The sequence below is a fragment of the Caretta caretta genome, chromosome 4, assembly GCF_965140235.1.
Source record: "Caretta caretta isolate rCarCar2 chromosome 4, rCarCar1.hap1, whole genome shotgun sequence".
Lineage (NCBI taxonomy): Eukaryota > Metazoa > Chordata > Testudines > Cheloniidae > Caretta > Caretta caretta.
Genome location: NC_134209.1, coordinates 43,851,168 through 43,877,200, shown reverse-complemented (window position 1 = coordinate 43,877,200; position 26,033 = coordinate 43,851,168). Strand labels below are relative to the sequence as shown.

At 39.7% G+C, this 26,033-nt stretch overlaps 1 protein-coding gene across 6 annotated transcripts in view; it reads left to right on the top strand.

Moving 5' to 3' along the window:
- The window catches only part of ELOVL6 (ELOVL fatty acid elongase 6), a 123,764-nt gene that overhangs the window by 79,831 nt on the left and 17,900 nt on the right, over nucleotides 1-26,033 (top strand). For 3 of the 6 annotated variants that reach the window (XM_048846701.2, XM_048846705.2, XM_048846704.2), the window contains one exon: nucleotides 2,248-2,379. The exons of 1 other annotated variant lie outside the window; for it this stretch is intronic. In XM_048846701.2, coding sequence (XP_048702658.1) covers nucleotides 2,248-2,379 — 132 coding nt within the window. Of the gene's footprint in view, nucleotides 1-2,247; nucleotides 2,380-15,286; nucleotides 15,364-26,033 lie in introns of those variants that run through there. 2 more of the 6 variants (XM_048846702.2, XM_048846706.2) reach the window with 2 other exon arrangements.

The following is a 26,033-nucleotide window of genomic DNA, read 5'->3' as shown; positions in this document are numbered from 1 at the left end:
AGCAGCCAGGATGCTCAGCATGCATGGTTTTATAGATTAGCACTAACCCTAAAACTATATGCGTAGAGACTCAGATTTTCAAAACTGTCTAGGAGATTTGGACGCCCAGCTGAGGTGTCTGATTCCTCCCCCAGAGCGGGAAGGGGGTTTGAAAATCCCACTCGGAAGCAATTACAAAGCCAGTAGGATATATAGAGAACGGGTATAATGTGCTCAATGCAGCTTTCATTGCTAATTAAGCAGGTTGCTGAGTTTTGCACCAGCTGAAGATTCCCTGTTGGGTGGCCCCAGGTAGAGTGCATCACTCTAGTCTGGCATAGAGATGATGAAGGTATGGATAACTATATGAGGAAGACCATAGCTAAGAAAAAAGGTAGCAACTCCCTAGACAAGCATAGATGTAAAACAGTGTGATTCTAGTCCAGAGCAAGTTAGGGTCCAAACAACCTCTGAGGTGTGAATCTCATAGACAAAGGGCGAGTATACCCTGTACAGAGGGAGCACACACCACCTCATCCAATTTATTTAGAAGCTTTCCATGCCCATCAGTGTCACCTCCATCGAGCCTGGAGTGAAATTCAACCAACTCATCTTCATCAGTGCCTCATCTCAGTAGGCCATCCATGCCTCATCTCAGGGAAGCACACAGCGGTACCATCCCGGTCTGATTGGGAAAAAAAGCATAGTGCTGATGATAAACATGCTGTTGTAATGGCCAACCCAGTGATTCTCAGTCTCAGTGTGTTCTTCAAGGGAGGACAGTCCCATGCTTGTCATGGAATCTTTGAGATCCTGAGTTGATTCACAAGTGTTCTTATCCCCAGGGACACTGAAGTTAACATAGGTAACTCCAGTGCCAGGCCAGACATGGATATTTTCAGCTGCGGAGGGTGACTTGAGGTACAGCAGAGCTGTCAATACATCAGCATAACTCTGCATGCAATACTATTAATTGCTTTTTCATTCCAGTTAATGATTTGTTACATGTTGCATTAACTGTGTCAAGAGAAACATACTTTTTTAGGACACATGAAAGTCCTATGTTGTCCAAGTCTTAATGCGATGTCTTTGGGCTCATATCGCTATTTGGCTTTCATCGCTATGTGATATTTATGTTTTGTTTATCAGTCATTAAGGCTTAGATGAAACTGGCTGACTTTGTACTACTACAGCAAAGAGCAATCTGCTGCAGCTGGGTTTATCTAGTCCATTGATATTTATGATTACTCATTTTCCCTTTGTTTGCAATTACACACTTCGTCCAAAAATCTGCTCCTAAATATATATCTATATAGTTAGGACATTAGTAATGTTGTGCCTTATTATTAATTTGGCAGATAGACACTTGTTACAAGTGTCTATCAGAATCTCTTGTGTGCGTAGAAAGGGGTCCCAAATTTAATCCTTTTTGGACCTGCTACAGTTGAGCCTTAGTGAATTATAAGAATGAGGTTCAAATGCTGGCTGATGGAAATATATATCCTGATGTATCATTACAGGCATTTTCAAGTGATGCTTGCTTTGCAGTTCAGTTCATTAGCAAAGTAGTATATGACCATTTCAGCACACTCATAAGACTTCTCCACAGAGAATACCCCTGCACTGCACCCAAATTGCTTCTCATGAACTATAAAAATCAAAACAGTATGACCACTGATTAATAGAACTATTGCCCTCTAGCCAGATGTTCCCATCTTTTAGGAGCCTCTTCAAATTTTGTTTTGTTAAGATAGTCAACATTCTTATTTGAGGAATCAATGAGAGACAACTGCATGTTAAGCATGAAACATGCAGGCAGCGCTATATCAATTGAACATGTTGAATGAACCATTAAACCTGATCAGTTGGTTCAGATATGAAATGAATATTGATTTTTAGAACTACATGCATGGGCAGAGGACCAAATTGGCCATGTGCCATATGTTTTCCTTCACTAAAGGAAAACGTTCCTGAGTAGGGGGAGAAAATATCTGCAATACAAGCCAAAGCTTGCAGTATTTACTCAGGAAAGTTCCAATTGAGTCAATTGGAATTTTGCCCCGAGTAGGAACTTCAGGATCTGGATTTATGCTCATGTACATTTGACTATTCAAATTAGTAGCAGAAGTGTGTTCAAATGGGAATTGTTTTATTTTTAGCAAGGAAAGTGACAAGTTCTTGTCAATCATCTAAAGATGAGAAAACACTGTGTACAACTGATGAATAATAAATATTTTATGGGGATTTTTTTCTTCGCTTTTTTTACAGGAAGAAATCTTTTCTGTTTTCAGCTCTATATGCTGCCTTTATATTTGGTGGTCGGCACCTAATGAACAAACGAGCAAAATTTGAACTGAGGAAACCGCTAGTGCTCTGGTCCCTGAGCCTTGCAGTCTTCAGGTAGGCCTTTTTTAAACAGCAAGGAATTTTTTGCATTAGTTTGTTTACTGGTTAAAAGAGATACAGCCATAACAAGAGCATCAAGATGACAAAAAGCTGCACCTGAAGAAGTATTTCTTTAGTTGTATCATTTAATGTCTTTGAGTCCTCCAACCTCCCCCCACCCCAAAATAGTTCTGTTTTGCCTGTCACATCACATGCATCTTAAGAGGAGGAAACTAATAGCCAATCTCTTCCAGAGTAAGGAGGGAAGTAATTAAATCAGAAAATTACTTTGTATTATTGTGGCAGCCAAACTTTCCTAGTGATCTAAATTACAAAATGAAATAAGCCAATTACGTTCCTGTTCCTGTCCTTGTTCCTGTTTATAGTTAGTATTACATTTATATGGTTGTGTTAGTAGAATCCTTAGGCCATGATTTTGATATGTTACCCTGGCGTAAATCTGAAATAAATTTGTTGACATTAGTGAAGTTACACTGGTGTACTGAGATCAGAATCTGGCCCTTGGGTTATTCCAAGAAAGTAAAATAAATAATTTGTGAATGCAAGGGAGGATAAGAGGAGGTGGGAAATAATCTTACTCTACTGTGACCTATCTCCTCAGAGCTTGATCTTGCCCCATTCAAGTCAGTAGCGAAACTCTCACTGAGAGCAAAGGCAGGCCATTTGTCACCTATATGACCCAGCCGTGAGTCTGACTGATCTTAATGACAGCTTTCCCCTAATATCCCTTCCAGAATTTGTGAATGCAAGGGAGGATAAGAGTACCATCAAATACCATGGTACACATAGTACCAACTTAATTCACCAACCACAGTCAGCTAATGTACAGAGAAACTAGGGAATTCCGAGTATCACAGATTTCAGTGTTTATATGGAACGTGTTATAATTCACTATGTAGCATGAAAACAATTTGTAAACCAATATCAAAGGCCACTGATAGCTGCATATATTTCGAACTCCATGGATTATTCATTATAGCAGTTCACAAACCCACGATTCAGGTTTGCAAAGTGAGCAGAGATGTCAGTAGAACACTGTGGCTGGTTTGCAAATTATGTCACAGACTGTTAGTTTGAGGGTTTGTCTTCACTACAATAACCCCATGGTGTGGGTTTGTTTTTTTTAAATGTTGGCAAGTTTTGACTAACAGTCTAACACCTAGTTTAGAGAGGGCAAGGTGTACTTTAGATGGACTCAACTAGCTAGCCTGTGCTTGCCTGTGCCTTGTCTGCTCTAGAGCTTTATAACCTGTTGTTTTGAACATGCTAGCTAAGATGGTCTTAAACAGTGTTTCCCAAACCCTTTACTAAGGTGACCCACCACTGCGTTTTGTCTTTTGTTTGTGACTCACCATTGCATAGTTACATATATGCACCCTCTGCTCCGGCACTGCAACCCTAATCCCAGCTGGGTGAGGACGGGAGGCTCCAGGGGGTGGGAGAATGGAGAGCAATACCACCCCACACTCACCCGACAGTGGCAGCTCCTGTCCCATGTGGCTGGGCCAGCTCCCCAGTCCAGGTCTGGCCCACTCTTCACTCAGGTTTGGCCAAGCCATCCCTTCATCATTGAGGGACAGCCAGGTCAAATTTGAGCAAGTGGTATTGGGACCTGGTGCACAAGGTCATAGGGGTGGCCAGACCAAACCTGAATGGCACTGTGACTGCATGCACCAGGTCACAACACCCAGAGTGGAGAGCCAAGTCCAGCCCCATGGGACAGATGCCACTGCTCCAGGGTGAGTGCAAGACAGGCTCTACCCCCGCCCCCCACCAACAGTTGTAGCCTCTTCTTGTGTTAGACTTGGAGAAGCATGTGTATGCCTAGGCCAGGGCCCAGTGGTCAACTGGTTAACCCAGCCCTGGACATGCCAACCAATCTAGAACTGTTCTGTGATTCAGTGGTGGGTTAGGACCCACTGTTTGGGAAATACTGTTCTTAAAATAATCATCTTTTGCCTAGTGAAGACACGCCTGAGTGTCCTGACTAAATTCTACTTTTAAGTTCTTACAGTCTGGCTAAGTTTAGTTTCCTGATAGCTTCAATTAGCACTGCATTCCCTACCTCCTATCCTACCTGGACCCATAGGGTTGCCGGGCACCTGTTAGCATTTGCTGTACTTTAGCCCAGAAGTGGCTGAATATCAGTCATGGGTGAACTAGTTCCTAGATGGTAGATGTTTGTAAAGTGATTTAGGAGCCATTTGGATGCAAAACGCACATAATTACCATTCTGTTTCCAATAAAATATAGCCGTTAGTGGTTAGCTGTCTTCTGTAACATTGTGTTAGCTTAATTCCCAATTTGAGAAAGTATAGTGCGATTTCATAACTGTTTTTGAAAAAGGTCACCAAGATGATTTTTTTAAAGAATTGCATTCAATGTAGATTAGCCCCACGCTGACATGTGTTGAAGTAAATATATAGTAATGATGACCTGATACAGTTTTTAAAGCTTTTTTTTATTGAGAGTTTTCCGAACGTAAATAATATACTCCACTCAGGAGAATGAACACGAGAAATGTACTTTACATTTAGTAAATGGTCTCAACATGAGGCTAAAACATCCAGAAACTGAAACTAGTACAAAATATGCTAGTCCACTTGGTCAATGGAGTATCTTGCGACAAGCTATTAACCCCATGCTCTGTGATTTGCATCAGCTGCCTGCAGATTTCTGGGTGAAGCTTTAAGGTGTCAGTTTGACTTCTAAAGCTGTCGGTGGGCAGGACCTAGCTGCCTACTTCTCTCCATGGCCATGCTGCCTCAGTTGAGATCAGCTGAAGCACTTGAGCTGGCAGTGCATCAGTGTAAGCAAGAAGAAGCAGTTGTTAGGGCATTCTCTGGGAGGGAAAATTTTGCTTTGGAATTTGCTGCCTCTTTCTTGCACTCCACCATCTAAATAGCCCAGTTCCAATGACCTTCAGGATACATTGCAAAACTCATCATTTTTCCCGCATGCTGAAAAGTGGGAGGAAACTGTAAAGGTGGGCAATTGTTGGGTAGGGAGAGAGATCCTGAGTTTTTAAGTTGCCTGGGTTACTGGTGGAGTTATATTAAAATGTATGGTAACCCTTAGGAAGGACTTTTTTTTTTAAAAAAAAGGTAACATTAAGGGTACCTAAAACATATGACTAGATGTCCCTTCTAGCATTCCCATAAGACTATATCAAGACTATATTAATTTTGCTTCAGTAGACTGTATTTCTAGGATAGTGGTACTATTAGAGTAAGTTTAAGATATATGCCTTTCTCTAGGACTGGCTGTAGGCTCTAGAGCATCTTAATTACGCGATGCAATTATACTGTATAGGATGAAAGGGGGAGAGGGAGAAAGGAGGTCAACATCTTATGAAAAGAAAATATAATTATAAGGTTGATTTTGAGCAGAACAGGTTGGGATTTTTCCATTGGAATGATTTTCTGACAGAAAATGCTGGTTTTGCAAAATTGAAATTTTTCTACAAAAATATCAATTTTAGCTGGAAAAAATTCAGTTTCCATGGGGGGGAAAGAGCAAACTGATGGCTCTCCAATTCCAGTGTCACTGTCCATCTGCAGGCAGACAGTGAAATTGACAAAAGTCTTCCAGGAAGGCTGCCAAGGCTGGGCACCCTGACTTTCTCCCTCCCAGGCTCTTTGCTTCTCTAGTGGCCTGACCTGCAAGGCCCTTGCTCCACCTCTCCCACAGCTGGTCTTGAAGGCTCTTGTCGGTTTCACTTTGTGCTGGATGCTGTTTGTTTCACGGGACAGGAGTTGTCCAGGCAGGCAGCTAGGAAGCAAAACAATTCCATTTTGATTCTCCCAAAAAAGAATTTTTTTTAAAATCTGTTCCCATTAAAATGTTCATTTTTCACTTTTTTATCCTAGTCCAGGACTAACTTCCCCCGCTCTCCAAAAATGCAACATTTATTATTATTAACATTTATCCTTTTCTAGCCAACTCTAATTATGAGGCTTCCATGTTGACATACTGTCTCACAGAAAAAGAAAGAGCCACTTGCCTCAGGAGAGAAAGAATGCATAATAAATAAAACTTGTGATGGAGAGTTCTGATTAAACTAGTTTTCAGTGTCTCTTCCTTGACACACAATTTCCAGTTCCATCCTGCAGGCCTTCAGTCACCCCTGCTCTCTTCCAAGTGTGCTACACTTAATCCAGTGTTGCTACTGCTGTAATCTTTGCCAGTGGGTTTAACGCTTTTGCTAGTTCCCCAAAGGAATGCAGATCACAAAACAAATATGAGCCAACAAACAATATGATGCAATTGTGAAAAAGGCTAATATCATTTTGAGGTGTATTAACAGGAGCGTTACATGTAAGACATGGGAGGTAATTGTTCTGCTGTAGGCAATAACGCATGGCATGAGAGGGAAAAGTCTGCTGCAAAACTTCAGGAACATTGGGGAGAGTTAGATCCTTCTCTTATGCATACAGACTCCCATCAGTATAGGGAAATACTCTTTTTTATATGCAGTATTTCTCCTTAGCTTTTCTTGCTTTCTGTTGAAATTGTATTACTTTTATTATACCAGTCAGAGCCTTTAATAATCCATGTTCTTATCTGCTATGAATTTGCTATGATGTCTAAGCAAAATCTGATAGAGTACTTCTCTGGACAATTTCAAGGCCTATGCAAGTCATTTTTTAAAGAAAAAAGTGGGTTTCTCGCTCACTCAGTCTCCATCATCAGAAATCTTAACACTTCACGGAGATTGGAGAAACTGTGTTCTAGACTAAAATAGGAAATTCTATCTGCCAGGCAATGAGTTGGCCAGTCTTCAGACTTTATCACTGTGCCTTTTCTTACTAAGATCATTGAAGTATGGTGGCATCTACAATAGGAAAGTAGCTGTGCTTCTAAAAAACAACAACAATAAAACACAAATTATTGAGAGCTTAATGAGAGTTCATTAATTTGGTCAAGGGTGAATTTTAGAATAGAAATGTTGGGCTGAAAGGGACCTCGAGAGGTCATCAATTCTAGCCCCTGTGGTGAGGACTAAGTAAACCTAGGCAATCTCTGCCAAGTGTTTGTCCAACCTGTTCTTAAAAGCCTTCAAGGATGGAGATTCCACAACTTCCCTTGGAAGCCTATTCTAGGACTTAACTACCCCTATAGTTAGAAAGTTTTTCCTAATATATAACCTAAATCTTTATTGCTACAGATTAAGCTCATTACTTTTTGTCCTGCCTTCAGTGGACAGGGAGAACAATTCAGCGCCTCTTTATAAGAGTCCTTAACATATTTGAAGACTGTTATTGGATTCCCCTTTTTGCAAAACTAAACATGCCAATATTTTTAACCTTTCCTCATAGATTTAGAAAAACCTCTTATCATTTTTGTTGCTCTCTTTTGGACTCTCCAGTTGGTTCACATCTTTCCTAAAGCGCGGTGCCCAGAATAGGACACAGAATACTCCAACTGGGGCCTCACTGGTGCTGAGTAGAGTGGAATAATTACCTTCCATGTGTGACATACAACATTCCTTTTAACACACACCAGAATGATATGCACAACTGAATCACATTGCTGACTCATTGAATTTGTGATCCACTATAACCCCCTAATCCTTTTTGGCACCTCTACCGCCTAATTATTCCCCATTTTCTAGTTGTGGATTTGATTTTCTTTCTTTCTAAGTATAGTACATTGCACTTGCTTTGATTGAATTTCATCTTGTTGATTTCAGACCAATTCTCCAATTTGTCGTGGTCATTTTGAATCCTAATCCTGTCTTCCAAAGTGCTAGCAACCCCTCCCAGCTTGGTGCCATCTGTACATTTTATGAGCATGCTTTTCACTCCCTTATCCAAGTCATTAATGAAATAGTGAATGGTACCGGATGCAGGACTGATCCTGTGGCACCCCATTAAATGCATCCTCCCAGTTTAACAGCAAACCATTGATAACCACTTCTGAGTACGGTCTGTCAACCAGTTGTGCACCTGCCCTATAGTAATTTCATTTAGACCACATTTCCCTGGTTTGCTTATGAGAATGTCACATCCTGTCAAGCCTTTCTAAAATCAAGATATTTCACATCTAATGCTTCCCCCCTTCCACTAGGCCAGGAAACCTGTCAATGTCAGCAGCATTTTTGGAGGGTGAAATTTGACTTGTTTTTTTCTTTGGAAATGTTGCCAGTTTTCAAACATTTCTCTGCTATAATATCATTTTTGAGTAAAAATAGTTTTATAATAGCAACAGTTACAACCCCAAAACATTTTTTCCATTTTGAAACAACAAAAATGTGGTTTTTTCATGTGTTTTGCTAAGAATGTAGGCATTTGTTTCCTCTCACAGGCCTATTGATCCATTTCAAGTATGAGAGACTTAAGAGTAATTCTTTGGTGCTGTCTAAAATTATTTTAGTCTTATTTCGTTCAGCTCCCATATTTTAATTACATGAGCTGGATGTACTGTACCCATCTCAGTTCTACGATGAAGTTCCATATGGTTCAGTTTTTGAACCTTTGCTGTTCTTGTTTCCTCTCATTCGACTGCATAATTTCAGGTACAGGATGAGTAACAATTAACCACTATCATTGTGGTTATGATGCTGGCGTAGAGATTTATTTTTCCATCTCCAATGACCTGCGGCAGAAAGTTCTGATTTGATTAGGTGTCTAAATGATATTCAGTACTGGATGTTTGAACATTTCCTGAAGTTAAATTCTGAGAGAACACAGCTAATTTGAGTTGCCAGTTCCTCTAGATAAGTTACTTTATATCCTGTTACAAAGGTAAAGTTGGGGTCATCTTTGATACTTGTTTCTTAGCTATAGTACAACAAAAATGTCATGCCCACATTGCACTCCATATGTTTATGGAAATATTTTTATAAGTGTAAATATGATGTCACTGGAATATGTTTTATACAAAAGGTCTCTTGTAAAGTATCATTACAAAGCGTATAATCTATGGAGTGTGTTCACCCTATTTGTATGAATGTATCATTCTTGTATCTGAAATTAGGAATATGAAATATAATTCTGAGGCCCTATTGTAGTTATGCAAAGTGTGGGCCATTAATGGTTTGGAATCTTGATGGCCCCCATTAACTAAGACAATTGGTTGTAGATGGCTCTGTTTACTTGTAAGCCTTCCTGTATAGTGTGTGCCAGCAAGTGGGTAATGAAGTCTCACAGGTTATGTGAACATGGCACATGATACTGGAATCCATCTTTAACCCGGTGCTTTCCCAAGGAGGGGGGGCAGACCCAGAGAGAAACAAAGGATTCCTGCCTTGTGCCAAAGCTATAAAAGGGGGAGGAACAGAACAAAGGGGTCCCAGTCATGTGGAATCCCCTGCTTTTCACCTAAGACGCCTGCTGGAACTAACAAGTCCTGTACCAGGGGGAAAGGATTGGGCCCAGACTAGGAAGTGGCCTAGTCTGTGAAAGAAGCTTATTGGAACATCTCTTAAGGGTGAGATGTACCTGTATTCAGTTTCTTAATGGATTAGGCTTAGACTTGTGTGTTTTGTTTTATTTTGCTTGGTAACTTACTTTGTTCTGTCTGCTATTACTTGGACCCACTTACATTCTACTTTTTATACTTAATAAAATCACTTTTGTTTATTACTGAACCCAGAGTAAGCGATTAATACCTGGGGGGGCAAACAGCTGTGCATGTCTCTCTATCAGTGTTATAGAGGGCAGACAATTTATGAGTTTACCCTGTATAAGGTTTATACAGAGGAAAACAGATTTAGTTGGGCTTTGGATCCCATTTGGAGCTGGGTGTTGGAGACAGGAGTACCTGCTGAGTGGTTTTCAGTTAAAGTCTGCAGTTTTGGGGATATGGTTCAGACCCTGGATCTGTGTTGCAGCAGGCTAGCATGTCTGGCTCAACAAGGCAGGGTTCTGGCGTCCCAAGCTGACAGGGAAAAATGGGCTCAGAGGTAGTTTCAGCACATCAGGTAACAGTCCCAAGGGGGCCTCTGTGACCGAACCCATCACACCAGCACCGAACCCATCACACCAGCATTTCTAGGACACAGCTGAGCTGTGAACAGTGTTTTCACAGAAGGACCCTGAGTCATTAATTCATGATTTCATTACATCTCAGCTGGATTATTGCAATTCATTTTTCATAGGTCTTACAGAATATTTATTGTAGATGTTGCACTATTATCTGGAATTGTGCAACTGAAGCTTAGATAGATTAGGTGTATATTTGACCACCTACTCTTCACACCAAGCAGCAGCACAGACTCATTTTCCTTTGACCTCCCTCCTTAAAACGCTAGGTGCAGGGGCATGAGTGACATCATCGCCTCTAATGCCACCAAGGGCTTGTCCTCACTACCCCTTTTTATCATGTTCTTACATGCTATTTAATAAACACAACTATGACATAGTTGGCATCACAGAGGCTTGGTGGGATGATACGCTTGACGGGAATATTGGTATAGAAGGGTAAATATATATATACTTGCCCTGAGGTTGAGATGGAAATAGGAGACTGGTTGCAAGTCTCTGAGTTAAGGATAAAAGCGGTAAAAAACCAGAATGATGTCATGATAGGGGGTCTACTGCAGACCACCTAACCACGAAGAAGAGGTGGATGAGGCTTTTTTTTTTAACTAAGAAAATCATCCAAAGCACAGGACTTGGTGGTCATGGGGGACTTCAACGACCCAGACATCTGTTGGGAAAATAACACAGCAGGGCCCAGATTATCCAACAAGTTCTTGGGCTGTATAGGAGACAATTTTTTTTTTATTTCAGAAGGTGGAGAAAGCTGCTAGGGAAGAGGCTGTTCTAGATTTGATTTTGACAAATTAGGAGGAACTGGTTAAGAATTTGAAAGGGAAAGGCATCTTAGATGAAAGTGATCATGAAATGGTAGAGTTCATGCTTCTAAGGAATGGTAGGAGGGAAAACACACAATAAAGATAATGGATTTCAGGAAGGCAGACTTTAGCAAACTCAAGGAGTTGCTTGGTAAGATTCCATGGGAAGCCAGTCTAAGGGGAAAAACAGTTCAAGAGAGTGGGCAGTTTTTCAAAGAAACATTGTTAAGGGCACAAGAGCACTATGTAAGAAAGATAGGAAGTACGACGAGACCACCTTGGCTTAACCAGGAGATCTTCAATTATCAGAAACTCAAAAGAGAGCCCTACAAAAAGTGCAAAGTAGGTCAAATTACAAAGGATGAATATAAACAAATACCACAAGTATGTAGGTACAAGTTAGACAGGCCACGGTTCAAAATGAGATTAAACTGGCTAGAGACATAAAGGGTAACAAGAAAACATTCTACAAATAGATGGAAGTGGAAGACCAACGACAGGGTAGGCCTGTTACTCAATGAGGGGGAGGAAAACAATAACAGAACATGTGGAAATCGCAGAAGTTGTAAATTACTTTTTTGTTTCAGTTTTCATCAAAGAGGTTAGTAGCGATTGGACATCTAACATAGGAATGCCAGTGAAAATGAGGTAGGATCAGAGGCTAAAATAGGGAAAGAATGATCTAAAAATTTCTTAGACAAGATAGATGTCTTCAAGTCGCGAGGGCCTGATGAGATACATCCTAGAATATTCAAGGAGCTATTGAGGACATATCTGAGCCACTAGCTATTATCTTCAAAAAGTCATGGAAGACAGGAGAGATTCCAGGGGACTGGAAAATGGTACTATATTTGCCACCTATAAAAAGGGAAATAAGGACAACACGGGGAATACAGACCAGTCAGTGTAACTTCAGTACCTGGAGCAAATAATTAAGCAATCAATTACAAACACCGAGAAGATAAGTAACAGTCAGCATGGATTTGTCAAGAACAAATCATGTCAAACCAATCTAATAGCTTTCTTTGACAGGCTAACAAGACTTGTAGATAGAGGGGAAGTGGTACATGTGCTATATCTTGACTTATGTAAGGCTTTAGATACTGTCTCACATGACCTTCCCATATAAAACCTATATGGAGCTAGTATAAGATGGGTGCATAACAGGCTGGAAAACTGTTCCCAGAAAGTAGTTATCAGTGGTTCACAGTCAAGCTGGAAGGGCATATCAAGTGGTGTCCTGCAGGGATCAGTTCTAGATCTGGTTCTGTTCAATATCTTAATCAGTGATTTAGATAAAGGCATACATAGTACATTTACAAAGTTTGCAGACAATACCAAGCTGGGAGGGGTTGTAAGTGCTTTGGGGAATAGGATTAAAATTCAAACTGATCTGGACAAATTGGAGAAATGTCTGAAGTAAATAGGATGAAAGTCAATAAGGGCAAATGCAAAGTTCTCAACTTAGGAAAGAACAGTCAGTTGTACACATACAAAAAGGGAAATGATTGCCTAGGAAGGAGCACTGCAGAAAGGTTACCCGGGGGTCATAGTGAATCACAAGCTAAATATGAGTCAACGGTGTAATAATGTTGCAAAAAAAGCAAACATTATTCTGGGATGTATTAGCAGGAGTGTTGTAAGGAAAACACGAAAAGCAATTCATTTCACTCTATTCCACGCTGATTAGGCCTCAACTGGAATATTGTGTCCAGGTTTGGGAGCCAAATTTCAAGAAAGATGTGCACAAATTGGAGAAAGTCCAGAGAAGAGCAACAAACATGACTAAAAATCTAGAAAAATATGACCGATGAGGGAAGATTTTAAAAATTGGGTTTGTTTAGGCTGGAGAAGAGAAGACTGAGGGGGGACATGATGACAGTTTTCAAGTTCATAAAAGGTTGTTATAAGGAAGAGGGAGAAAAATAGTTCTCCTTAACCTCTGAGGATAGGACAAGAAGCAAGGGGCTTAAATTGCAGAAAAGGTGGTGTTGGTTGAACATTAGGAAAAACTTCCTGTCAGGGTGGTTAAGCACTGAAATAAATTGCCTAGGGAGATTGTGGAATCTCCATCTTGGGAGATTTTTAAGAGCAGGTTAGACAAACCTATCTGGGAAGGTCTAGATAATACTTAGTCCTGCCTTGAGTGCAGGGGACTAGACTGATGACCTCTCGAGGTCCCTTCCAGTCCTATGATTCTATGAGAGTAAGTTAACTAACACAGTGCTGACTACAACTTTGCAGTCAATGAAGATATGGATAAACCAAGTTTTAACCATGACGAGCTGATGCAATGGAGAAAAGGTTTGTCCTTGTCTACCCTGTGTTCATCTTAGCTAACTGAACGTTTCACAGTTGTGTTCTAATGACACGAAGTTTTGTAGTGAAGACAAGGCCTAATTAACTGATGGCAATGAAGTAATTCCCATGGGTGCATCTTTCAGATTTAGTTCTTGAGTGCGAGCTCTTCAGAAGTGGCAGCTTCACTTTCTGTGGAAGCCACTGGCAAGTCGCATATGCGGCAATACTAATGGGTTAGCCTTAAGAGGCAAGTATCCCACTAGTTATCCATCTTATACTTGGATTGCAATACATACCAATCTCAGTAGAAAATCACTGTTATTTTTCCTCTCTGGAGGTTGTTGTAATATATTGCTTATTGTGAGTACTGTGCCTTTTTTGGAAATGTGTAATAGATTGTTAAATGGATCTTCACACTTGAAGTCACTTATTTCTTATTCTAACTGTGAACAAAATCATCCCTGTGGGGTTACATCCTCAACAAATCTGTACATTAAAACTATATATATTTATATTCTAAAGCTGAACAGGGAGGAAAAAAAGAAAGTATTAGTCTGAAAAAAGCTAATGTCAATTCACCTGTATTTGTAAATATTCAAACCATCAAACTCTATTACTGTGAAGATTTGTGAAAACTGAATCTCAAACTGGCAGATTTCACGAACTGAATGTACGATCAGGAGTTTTGTGGTGGAGCAATCCAATCAGCTGAGCAATCCGATCAGCCAAGAGAAAAACAAACATGTGACTTATCTAATTAAGCAACACAGCAAAAGTCACAAGTATTCTTAATAAACTGTTAGCAAGTTGTCTGAAAACCAAGCAATATACACTGAAGAGATTGGCAAATAAACTTGAACGATGAACAAATTAACAATTTCGTTATCTATTTGAAAACTGAAGAGACAAAATTTGTCAAATATTTGTCATTTATTATGAATTACTTGTTCAGCTCTAGTCTACAGTATAAATTAAAGAGTAGGAGAACTCATGCTGAAATATTCCCTAAATTTGTAATGCACTCATATATTCTCAAAGTAACTGTTGTTTAAGGTCCTAAATCAGCAAGAAACCTACTATGTTTCTAACTTTAAGCATGTGAATAGCCTCATTGATTTCAATAGGGCTATTCACAAGCTTAAGTACCTGATTGAATTGAAGCCTAATTTTCCCAAATAAAATCCTGGACAGATTAAAAATAATAAAGTTATATTAGAAGCAGCATTTGGACAGTGAAGTTTTTTGTACACCTTTGGGGAGTGGGGATAGGGAGGTGCCATGGCATATGGCAGAGAAGAGATGCAACAGAAGGAAAAAGAAGCTGGTGAGACACTGAAAAAGAAAGTATAGGGATTTAAGAAGAATGACTTTGTAACCCCCGAATTTGACATTCCTGTGTGTACCCCAAACGTGATAGTACTTCAGTTAGCCATTTGTGTGTTTAGCCACTGCCAGGCTCAGAGAGGCAAGGCCCTATAGCTACATGCTTGCGGTTTTGCTACTTAGAATGGAAGGTTGGAACAGGGAGTTAATGTTTAATAGAAGGAATGTTTGGACAGCTGACCATGGTTCTGGGTGCCTTTGACACGTAAGTTTTAGTGTTGTTATGATTAGAAATGCTTTGCTAATAAGGAGAATAATTAATTATTACTGGTCATTGCTGAGAAAATTGTTTGCCTCTTAGAGGCTATTACAGATTATGTTTTTGTTCAGAGAAAATTTATAAAAAAAGTTTAGTTAGGAATTGTACTTTGGAGCAGTCCGAGGAAGTTTTTCTTTGGGCAAGTATCTGACATTAACTTCTCCAGCAGCTGGATGGAAGGAGGGCCCCCGGAAGCTTGGTTGTTGATTCCTTCAAACTATTTCAAACTTTTTGGGTAACTATAAATATTTAAATTCCTCTAAACTTACTGCTACAGCAAATAGATATATAAAGATATATATAGATATATAGATATATAGATATAAAACATAATAAAATAGTTTTAAATAAAAGCCCTCTTTTTTATAGCAATCATTTATCAGACAAAAATGTTATGTCCCCATTAATTTATTCCTAACACCGCCTTAAGAAAACACAATTAAGTTACCACTACTTTAGAGTCTAAAAAACCTAAATAACTTAAGTAATGACAACTAGATTGTAATCCTAATAAGGAAATACAAGTAGTGCTTTGTAGGCTGAATTGACAAACTGAGAAACAAATTGGACAAGGCTAGCAACAGAAAATAGAGATGATTTCTTATATTATTATAGCATATATACTTTTAACATCAGTCAGGATAACATAATGAAGTAAAGATATATTTCTAATATCACAAATACAATCTCTCATTAATTCTGGTTAATACCATCCCATCCAAATATTTCTATTCTTACAGCTATACAGACCCAGCATTAATGTCATGTGATGGAATTTCCTGCTATTAATTTCTCATCACTTCCTAGCCTTTGTGATCCTGTATAGTTTTATTACCCAGCACAGGCACGTTATTGTTTCTTTGGCGATCAGATGAAATTGTTACTATATGTCTTTAAATTAGAAATAAATCATACAGTTGTACTTTTATGTCATTGGTCCATTTCGCTTCTCATGCAAACTGGTTTTACCCGTCTGTAACAATTGATTCTAATAGTTATTCCAGATTTAAACTGGTGTAACTGAGAGGAGAATCAGCCCCATAAAGGGCTAAATCATGGCTTTGCCGCAAAGGGTTGGGGATTGTTGCCAATTTACTGCAGATGTTATGGATAGGAGTGGCTGAAAAATTTCCATTTTAACATGATACAGTGGAAAACTGGGTTTCCAGCTAAACTAAAATTTTATTGGAAAGTTCCTGATTTCCTTGGAAAAGTGTGTGTGTGTGTGAGAGAGAGAGAGAGAGAGAGAGAGAGACCCAACAATTAAAAATGGTTTTGGCCAAAGTTTTTTTGGTTTTTAGTTTTCACTTTTGCATTGTGAATCCAGTACATCTTCTGGAGACCTGCTGTTTCAAGGAGAATTTTGGTCCTGTTCTGCTCTCATCAAAGCCAGTGAAGGGTTGCTATTGATTTCAAGGGGTAACATTCTCTCTTTGAATCATACCTTACTTGTCAAATACCCCTATTGAAGTCTATGGGAGTACCTGCAAGGCACTACTCAACAAGAGCAAGTCTATCAGAATATGGTCCAATGGCAGGAGCAGGTCCTTTCTCTAGTTTTTTAGTGGATAAAATATTTTGATTGTTTGAGGAATTAAAATACCCTGGCTGATGAATCAGGAAGAGAACTGCACTTGTGTGAATGGGACTTATTTATAGGAAATCAGCAACCCCAGTTGTATGTGTCTGTGGGAGGCACCTTGACATCTTGGTCAACCTGGATATGTAGCCCGTATTATTCTGTAAAATAAACCTTTGACAGGTGCAGATGGACCTGTGAAAGAGAAGTCTTTGGGTACTTTCTGCTGAACAGGCCCCAAAAGGTTATCCTTGTGGCATTTCACTGGAACAAATGCTGACAAATCTTTAAACTGTTATGCCTCATCAAATCAAACAGTTGATTTGTGAATGAGCCTATTAATTTAGTAATCTGAAACCATGAGTTCTAGTGAAATGAAGAGGAGAGGAGCAATGGCAGGAGATGAAGCTAGAGATCTGTAAACTACAAGTTTGTTCAGAGGAGCAGTTCAGCTTCCTTTATCTGCAACGTTCCATTCAGGGTCTTCTCTAACTTGCTGTTAGATTGCAAATGTATATATTGTTTACTAACTGCAGACCAAATTCCGAGAGGTGCACTTCTACTTAAGTCAATAGGAGTTCTGCCAAAGTAAAGACTGAAAATTAAGTAAGAATCTGTGGCTCTGGCCCTGTAATTGCCATTCATTTTATGGAGCTGAGCAGTTCATTATAGCTATATTATAGCTTTTAGCTTCTTTAAGCCTCCTTTAATCTGTCAAATACTAATCTTTCCTTGTAATTTAGATTTTGCTACATTTGTTTGCTGACTGCTTTACAGTTTTAGTGATCACTAGTCCTCTTGGGTTGATGTAATTCACTGGTAAATCTTTTACTTTATTACTTTTGTTGCATTATTTGGCTAGGGTAATTTTAAACTCCTGAATACCTACAGTTCAGTGCTAAGTATTCCAGTTGCTATAACAACTTGATACATTTGATCCTGTAAGAATCTTAAAATTATCATGCAGAAATAGGTATACCCCTTTTTTGGATTAGTATTCAAATCTCCAGAATATTACAGTTATTCTGAAATTTTCTTAAGATAATTTGGGGAGCCCAGAATAGTTTCAGTAATAATGCAGGGAATGAACGAAAATGCCCCGAAGCATTCATTAAGGATTAATTAAGAGTTATGTTATGCTTATGAATTCCTTTAGGGCTACTTTAGAAATCCTTAAGTGAATTCCTTAATTCTTATAAGATTTCTTGCCAAACACTAGGTTTAAGCTGAAAATTTAATATTTTTTTTACTAATTTAGCCATAGTCCAAACTTGTTAACATGAATATTGTGGAACTAAGAAATGTTTCTTGATAAGGTTGTTCACTTGACAAGAAATTATTTTAAGAGTGCTGTGGAGTCAGTGGGGCATACACAGAGGTTCAGTTATTTTCGTGGGTAGATTAGTGAGTTTTTATTTGTAAAACGATGGATTTGCTAAATAAATATTGCTTCATCAAGATGCCTATCACACATATCAGAAATCCAGTAAACAGTTTCAGTTGACAGCACACGTGCAAGATAATATTATTTCCTTTCTTATACAGAAAGAATCAATAGTATGAAACTGTTGATTAGTTTCTACGGGACTATTTGGAAGTTTCACTCTCAGATGGAAAGTTGACAGTGGAAAAGGTTAATAAATGTTTCTTCCATCCTGGAGAACAAACAGTTAGTTATTCTTCATTGGAATAGGGTTAAGCTGATGTCCCAATAAGCAGATGATGTTGTCTTTCAGGTCTCAAGAGAGATGATTGAGCAAAGCTAGTCTCCAGCATGATGGTTGCTGCTGTTTCATTGCCTAGCCAGAAGCAGCCAGGCCTTCAATAACCAGTGAATGGTCTCTTATTTTCTCTCTGGAGTGGCACTCCCCTTCTGTTTCCACCAATTTTCACATCTGGTGAAAAGAATATAAGCAAGGATTTAATCGTGTCACTTATTTCTTAGGTGGTAGCTTTTTAAATTGGTAAAGTTATTTTCAGCAATTCAGAGAGCTTCAGTTTACTGATTGTTGATGTGCTGTGCTCCATGAGATTGTCTGAATATTGGAATAAAGTAGCTAATCCCTGTCATAAGGAGGGTATATATTTGGGGCATCAAATTGCATTGCTCGACAGGGAACTAAGATTCTATGAGAACAAACTGGAAGATAAAGTAGCTGTGATGGAAGTCCTATTTACGTGTAAAAAATCAACTCACATGGTAGCCGCAGCAACTGGCAGAGATGTTGGGTTTTATCACTTTAGTGATGAGTAGTGGTTGGATTTCATTTTACTGCTGTATGAATGTGATTTTAAAGTCTCCAGCGGACAGCGTTCATTGATTCTCAGCATTTAGGGCCAATGGGAGATGCTATTGTTTGGGAGTGCTTAATGAGATCTCCTGGCACTTGAAGGAATAGGTTAGGCATGATGTTTTCAGATTCTGTTAATGAAGGGACAGGGAGACAGGTTCTGGGGGTGTGGTGGGTTGTAATTGAAAATTCCGTCGACTGAAGTTGGGCATGTAAATGGTGTAGCAAGAGGCTCTTTGTTAGAATCATGTGACTCTGTGAGCTGTCAGTACTGATCAAAATAATTGGGATGGCATTTAGTTAAAGCAGAGGACTGACAGTTAAGACATTTGGGTTCTGGACCTGCTCTGCCACAGACTTCCGATGTCATGTAAAGCAAGCTACAGAGATCTCTTTGGGCCAGATGTACCTGTGCTACTAGCGGCTGCATCTTCAGCGAGGTTGTATCAGCGTACATCAGCAGCAAACTTGGTTCCCAGTGCATCAGTTTCCCACTTTGTAACTTCCCTCTCCCCGCCATCCCAGTGTGGATTGAAGATTAAATCATTCATATTTGTGAAGTACTTTGAGACCTTGGGACACAAGGCTCCTATAGGAGAGAAATGTATTATGTTTCTTCCTCTCCCACCTGTACCCTGTCATCCCATCTCCCCAAGCATTCACCCTCCACTTAGCAGCACTTCTTCCTTCTCATTTTTCCTCTTTATCCTTCCAGCTTCCTCCCTTTCTTCTAGTCTCTTATTCCTTCCCCTTGTCCTTTCTTCACTTTGCCCCAATTTGCCTTTGTATTATTATTATTACCCCCCCCCCGCCTTAATTCTTGCCTAGGGTTAAGCCAGACCACACCAGTTGTGGAGAGAAGGGGTGCCCCCCAACCTCTCCTGGCACAGGGACCAGGATCAATCCAGCTCTTTATATTGTGGGATTTTTCAAAAGCACCTTAGGTGCCTATTGATTTAACTGGGAGCTAGGTAGCAAGGTGCTTTTGAAAATACCAGTAGACCCCTATCTGCATCCCTATGTGTCTAAATAGTTTTAAAAATCTGGCCCTAAGTCCTCTCTACAGCACCCAGCAGAGCTGTTCTCATACCGCACCTTTTGGAAAGGCAAAGCAGGGACTACTCCAGCTTGCATTCCACTAGAGCCCCTGGAGCCTCGGTACCTGCTTCAGGCACATTGCCCACATGGGAAAGACCATGCCTATGGGCTTTACAGCCCCAATCTCGGCCTGGGTCTCCCTGTGTTGACATCTGTTCTCATCACTAAAAAGATTTTTCTTAAACTTTCCTGGCAGTTCCCTGCTTATGAATGTTTTACATTTAAAGTATAAAATTTAAATTCATGATCATTACTTTTCATTTGTATTACTCTAGGACCTAGAGGCTCCAACTGAGAGACTGGACCCAATTGTGCTAGGCACTGTATATTCACACACAGTAAGAGACAGTCCCGGCCTAAAAGAGACTACCATTTAAATAGAGACAGACAAAAAGGAAAAGAAAGGAAGCATCATTATCCCCATTTTACTGATGGTTATCCAGGCCAGTAAATTAATGTATGCATATTCAAAATGTACATATCACTACATGGTTTTGGGAAGGTCAGAGTAAGTTCTGATATCTCATAATTGATAGATTTGTTTGTAGGTTGTAGATGTGGTTCTGTTCTATCTGCAGAAGAATGGAAAAGAGTGGGACTGAAAACTTCCTAGGTTAAAAGAAAAGGAGTACTTGTGGCACCTTAGAGACTAACCAATTTATTTGAGCGTAAGCTTTCGTGAGCTAAAGCTCACTTCATCGGATGCATAAAGTGGAAAGTACAGTGAGGAGATTTTATACATACACACAGACCATGAAAAAATATACATTGTAAGGAAGGAGAGTGATCACTTAAGATGAGCTATTACCAGCAGGAGAGTGGGATGTGGGGAGAGAAAACCTTTTGAAGTGATAATCAAGCTGGGCCATTTCCAGCACATTTCCAGGAGTTAACACGAACCTCTGAGGAACAGTGGCCCGGGGGAGGGGGGGGGGGAGAGGAATAAACAAGGGGAAATAGTTTCACTTAGTATAATGACTCAACCACTCCCAGTCTCTATTCAAGCCTAAGTTAATTGTATCCAATTTGCAAATTAATTCCAATTCAGCAGTCTCTCGTTGGAGTCTGTTTTCGAAGTTTTTTTGTTGAAGGATAGTCACTTTGAGATTAGAAATCGAGTGTCCAGAGAGATTGAAGTGTTCTCCGACTGGTTTACAAATGTTATAATTCTTGACATCTGATTTGTGTCCATTTAGTCTTTTATGTAGAGATTGTCCATTTTGGCCAATGTACATGGCAGAGGGGCATTGCTGGCACATGATGGCATATATCACATTGGTAGATGTGCAGGTGAACGAGCCTCTGATAGTGTGGCTGATGTGATTAGGCCCTATGATAGTGTCCCCTGAATAGATATGTGGGCACAGTTGGCAACGGGCTTTGTTGCAAGGATAGGTTCCTGGGTTAGTGGTTCTGTTGTGTGGTGTGTGGCTGCTGGTGAGTATTTGCTTCAGGTTGGGGGCCTGTCTGTAGGCAAGGACTGGCCTGTCTCCCAAGATTTGTGAGAGTGATGGGTTGTCCTTCAGGATAGGTTGTAGATCCTTGATAATGCATTGGAGAGGTTTTAGTGGGGGGCTGAAGGTGACGGCTAATGGCGTTCTGTTATTTTCTTTGCTGGGCCTGTCCTGTAGTAGGTTAAAGCACTCTGTATGCAGGCAGAGATAGGAGATTTGGAGTCCGAGCCTGCAAAGGGCTGAATATACTTTATTCCCATTCATGCTGATGGAAGTTCAGGGCTGTTAATATGCCATACTGAAAATTTGAAAAAATTTATATAGCTCTCTAGGTTTGAAAACTTTTGTCTATAGTAAACAAAAATGAAATATGTTATAATAACTAGGCTTTCAGTTGGGTTGTTTAGGGTTTTTTAAATACTTATGACCACTTCATTATTCCATCCTTACTTTTATGCGGCATGGAACTTGGATTGTATACTAGAAATACAGCTCTGTCATTTAAATTCTGTAAACTTGAGCCACCTTATATTTCCATTTGGGAGGTGGAGGGAGGTGCCTAGGCTATAAGAGTAGGGAAAGGAGAACTGAAGAGAAGTGAGAGTGATCCAAATTAATATTTTGCATAACTTATTCTGGAAAACATTAGACAAATCTTTACTCACAGTGCTAATTTACTCTCTTCTCACTTTGTGTCCAATAACTCAAGAGCAACATCTCACTTTTTACACACACACAGCAAACAAAACCTCAAGTGGGAAAGTAACAGCCACCAACAGACACATGCACTTACCTATTTATATATCTGCACTTGCCAATGCATGTTTAATAGAGCCGTGTAAAATATTTGCATAAAATTCTAAATCACTCTGAACTTCCCTGGATTTGCTTTTTGTTCCAAATCGAAAGCCAAATCACATTAACTGAAAAACTTACCAAGGAGTCTTTTGAGACCTCATGGGTCAGTTGTTTGTTTTGCTCTCAAATGCATGATTTCAGTGGGTTTTGTTTAAAAAGGGGACCAAATCATCAGATTCTACTGAATAGAGCTTTGAGATTTTGAGTAGGATCAAACCTAAATCTTGAACTTGTCCACAGTGAAAGCAAAAAAAAAAAAAATTCTATGTCAACACTAGTGATGAAAACTCAGCTTTTGCGTCATATTCTGTGAACTTTCACACTGGCGGGCTGCACAAAAATAAGTTCCTATTCTTGTTTAAACTTAAACAATGTTAGATTAACGTAAATGTTCCTAGGCCTTAGAGCTTAACAGGCACATATTTAAAAGGTTTAGATGCACAGTACCCTAACCACTAGGCTATGGGATATTCTGATATGAGAGGGGCTCCTGCCTCCCTCAGTCTCTCCTGTTGAAGCTGCTCCACTGTGTATAAATAATTAAAGCATCAGTTGGCCCGAGAGAGAAAGCAAGCCTGTGAATGACTCTATAGCTTGGTGATTAAAGCACTCACCAAGGCTGTGGGAGACCCAGTCCCCTAGTGCCAGTGACTCTTTAATTATTTATCTAAAGTGGAACAGCTTCAAGTAGAGACAATGTGGGGCTCAATAAACTATCCCATAGTCCAGTGGTTAGGGCACTCACCACTGAGGTTTCAAATCCCTTCTCTCCTTAATGTGGAGGGAGAATTTGAACTGTGGGACTCCCTCATCCCCATTGAGTACTCTAACCACTGGGCTCAAAGTTGAGGGAAATTCTTCTTGCCTCCCCTTTAGCTCATATGCGGGGCCCAATCTGCTAAGTGGCCTCTGAGCTCACTTTCTGGATCAGGCCCTGCAGGCAAGTTAGGCAGAGGAACTTATGTATTTTTTCAGATCATGCATTGCACTGGGATTTAGGCATCCAGATGCCTAGAGAGAGGCTGCAGTGCACATGCGTGGAGGCAGAAACATAGGCACCAAGGGAGCTGTTACTAGAAAAACTATAGGTGAAAAACTATAGTCTCTACGTAAAAGAATAAATGGACACAAATCAGACGTCAAGAATTATAACATTCAAAAACCAGTCGGAGAACACTTCAATCTCTTTGGTCACTCGATTACAGACCTAAAAGTGGCAATTCTTCAATAAAAAAAACTTCAAAAACAGACTCCAACGAGAGACTGCTGAATTGGAATTAATTTGCAAACTGGATACAATTAACTTAGGCTTGAATAAAGACTAGGAGTGGATGGGTCATTACACAAAGTAAAACTATTTCCCCATGTTTATTCCCCCACTCCCCCGCTGTTCCTCAGACGTTCTTGGCAACTGCTGGAAATGGCCCACCTTGATTATCACTACAAAAGGTCCCCCCTCCCCCCCCGTCCCGCTCTCCTGTTGGTAATAGCTTACCTTACCTGCAAAAAGAAAAGGAGGACTTGTGGCACCTTAGAGACTAACAAATGTATTTGAGCATAAGCTTTTGTGAGCTACAGCTCACTTCATTGGATGCATTCAGTGGAAAATACAGTGGGGAGATTTATATACACAGAGAACATGAAACAATGGGTGTAACCATACACAGTGTAACGAGAGTGATCTGGTAAGGTGAGCATCACTCTCATTACAGTGTGTATAGTCCATTATTTTTAGTGTCTAGCAAAATTATGAATTTAAGCTCCCAGGCTCATCTTTTGAAGGTGGTGTGCAGGTTTCCTTTGAGGATGAAGACCGAGAGGTCAAATATAGAGTGATTGCTTTGTGCACACTCTCATTCTTGGATCTTGTTTAAAAGAAACCAGATACAATTTGATCAGCACAGCATTCCGAAAATTCAGAGAGACATCTTATTTGAACACTACATTTTTATCAGTTACAGTCAAACCTTGTTTATCAAAATGAGATGGGGGAAGTGAAAATAATATGTATAATCAGGGTTTTGGATAAGATGAAGACTTTTCTATGTATCTAAGACACAATTCAGAATAAGAATCAGTTTGACTCTGAATTTTTGGATAACTAGAATCAGGTTAAATAAGGATCTCCTGTACTCTTTGGGTCAGTGTTTTGACTCCTGCACCTGGCAGCCAACATAATGCTGAAGAGTGCTGTCCTTATGTGGCACTGGCAGGGTACGAGCCTATTGTCAGACTACAAACCCATTTCTATCCTCTTTTCCATGTGGAGATAGACGACATGCCAAATTGTCATCTCTGTTTTTGCAATGCAGACACCACTCCATTAATCATTGAAATGAGGTTGGTTAATTCCACGTAGGTCACTAAACAACCATAAGATAGTAACAGCTTTCAGTCATTATTAACCTGCTCCAGATTTTAACTGGTTACCAAGAAATCAGTAACTTAGCCTCTCGTGGTGAGTAGTGAGACAAGGTGGGTGAGATAATATCTGTTATGGACCAACTTCTGTTATTGGGACTGACGTGGTTACAACAACACTGCATATCTCATGGTAACGGACACAAAACCTCAGTTTAAAGCCATGGCTTGATAAAAGATCATGCTTATACAGTCCAAGATTTACAAACAGCAATACCACGCTCCTTACATTTGTTTAAAGCAGGAATAACTTCACTGAAGACATGAAGCTACACTTGGGTAAAATCATTGTAAAGCGAGATCAGAATCATGCCCAAGGTCACATCAGTGTTCCCACTGGCCAGCCAAGGAAAATATGTTGAAGCTGTCAAAAGATAAATTATTACTTTTGGTCAATAGGAGAATCCATTCCTTCTGAAAAATCCATTATTACTTAGATGGCATCCAAAGTGTGCATAAGAACTTATGCTCAACAAGACTAATAAGACCTGTCTCTTCCCCACTGCAAAGCTGTGCACCTATGGAAGAGTGTGTATTTTTTCATTTAAGCAAACAAATGGTAAAGACATGATTAAATTTAAAAAGGGAAATAACAGCTTCAGTAAATCTGTCCAGTTTGCAAGTTTATTCTGTGTGCTATCAAGTATAGCAAAATTATTACTGACTCTGGCTAATTGTTCTGCTCCTTTGCAACTTTCATTCGTTTCCCCATTCATTGGTAGTAACAAGGGGGAAAAGCTCATGTGTTTGTGAGAAACAATGTAGATATGCACCAGTTTACTCTTCAGGGAAAATATAATCAGGGGTTATACTGCTCATTCATCCTTTGTTTCCATATATTAGGTAGTTCATATTCATAGAAAATCTAGCAGGTCCTGTCCCTGCAATTGAATGGAATTTTCAATGGAATTTTGAATGCTGTTTGTTGCAGACTATCCTACAGTGCTTATGCATGCCAAAGGAATATCTGTTTCTCAACAACAGCTTCCTGCCAGCCTTCTTTCAGATGTGTGGAAAAACTTGTTCTGTAATAAACAGGAAAAAGACCACTATTCTAAAGGCTGTGAAGACCAAGGACCATATTTATCTCTGGTTTAAGCAAGTACAAGTCCTGCAGAAATAAATGGAAGTTATTTCCACTTATGCTATGGCTGAATTTGTTCCCTGTGCTTCTCAATGGTAGACTTTCAAACAAAGCTGGTCA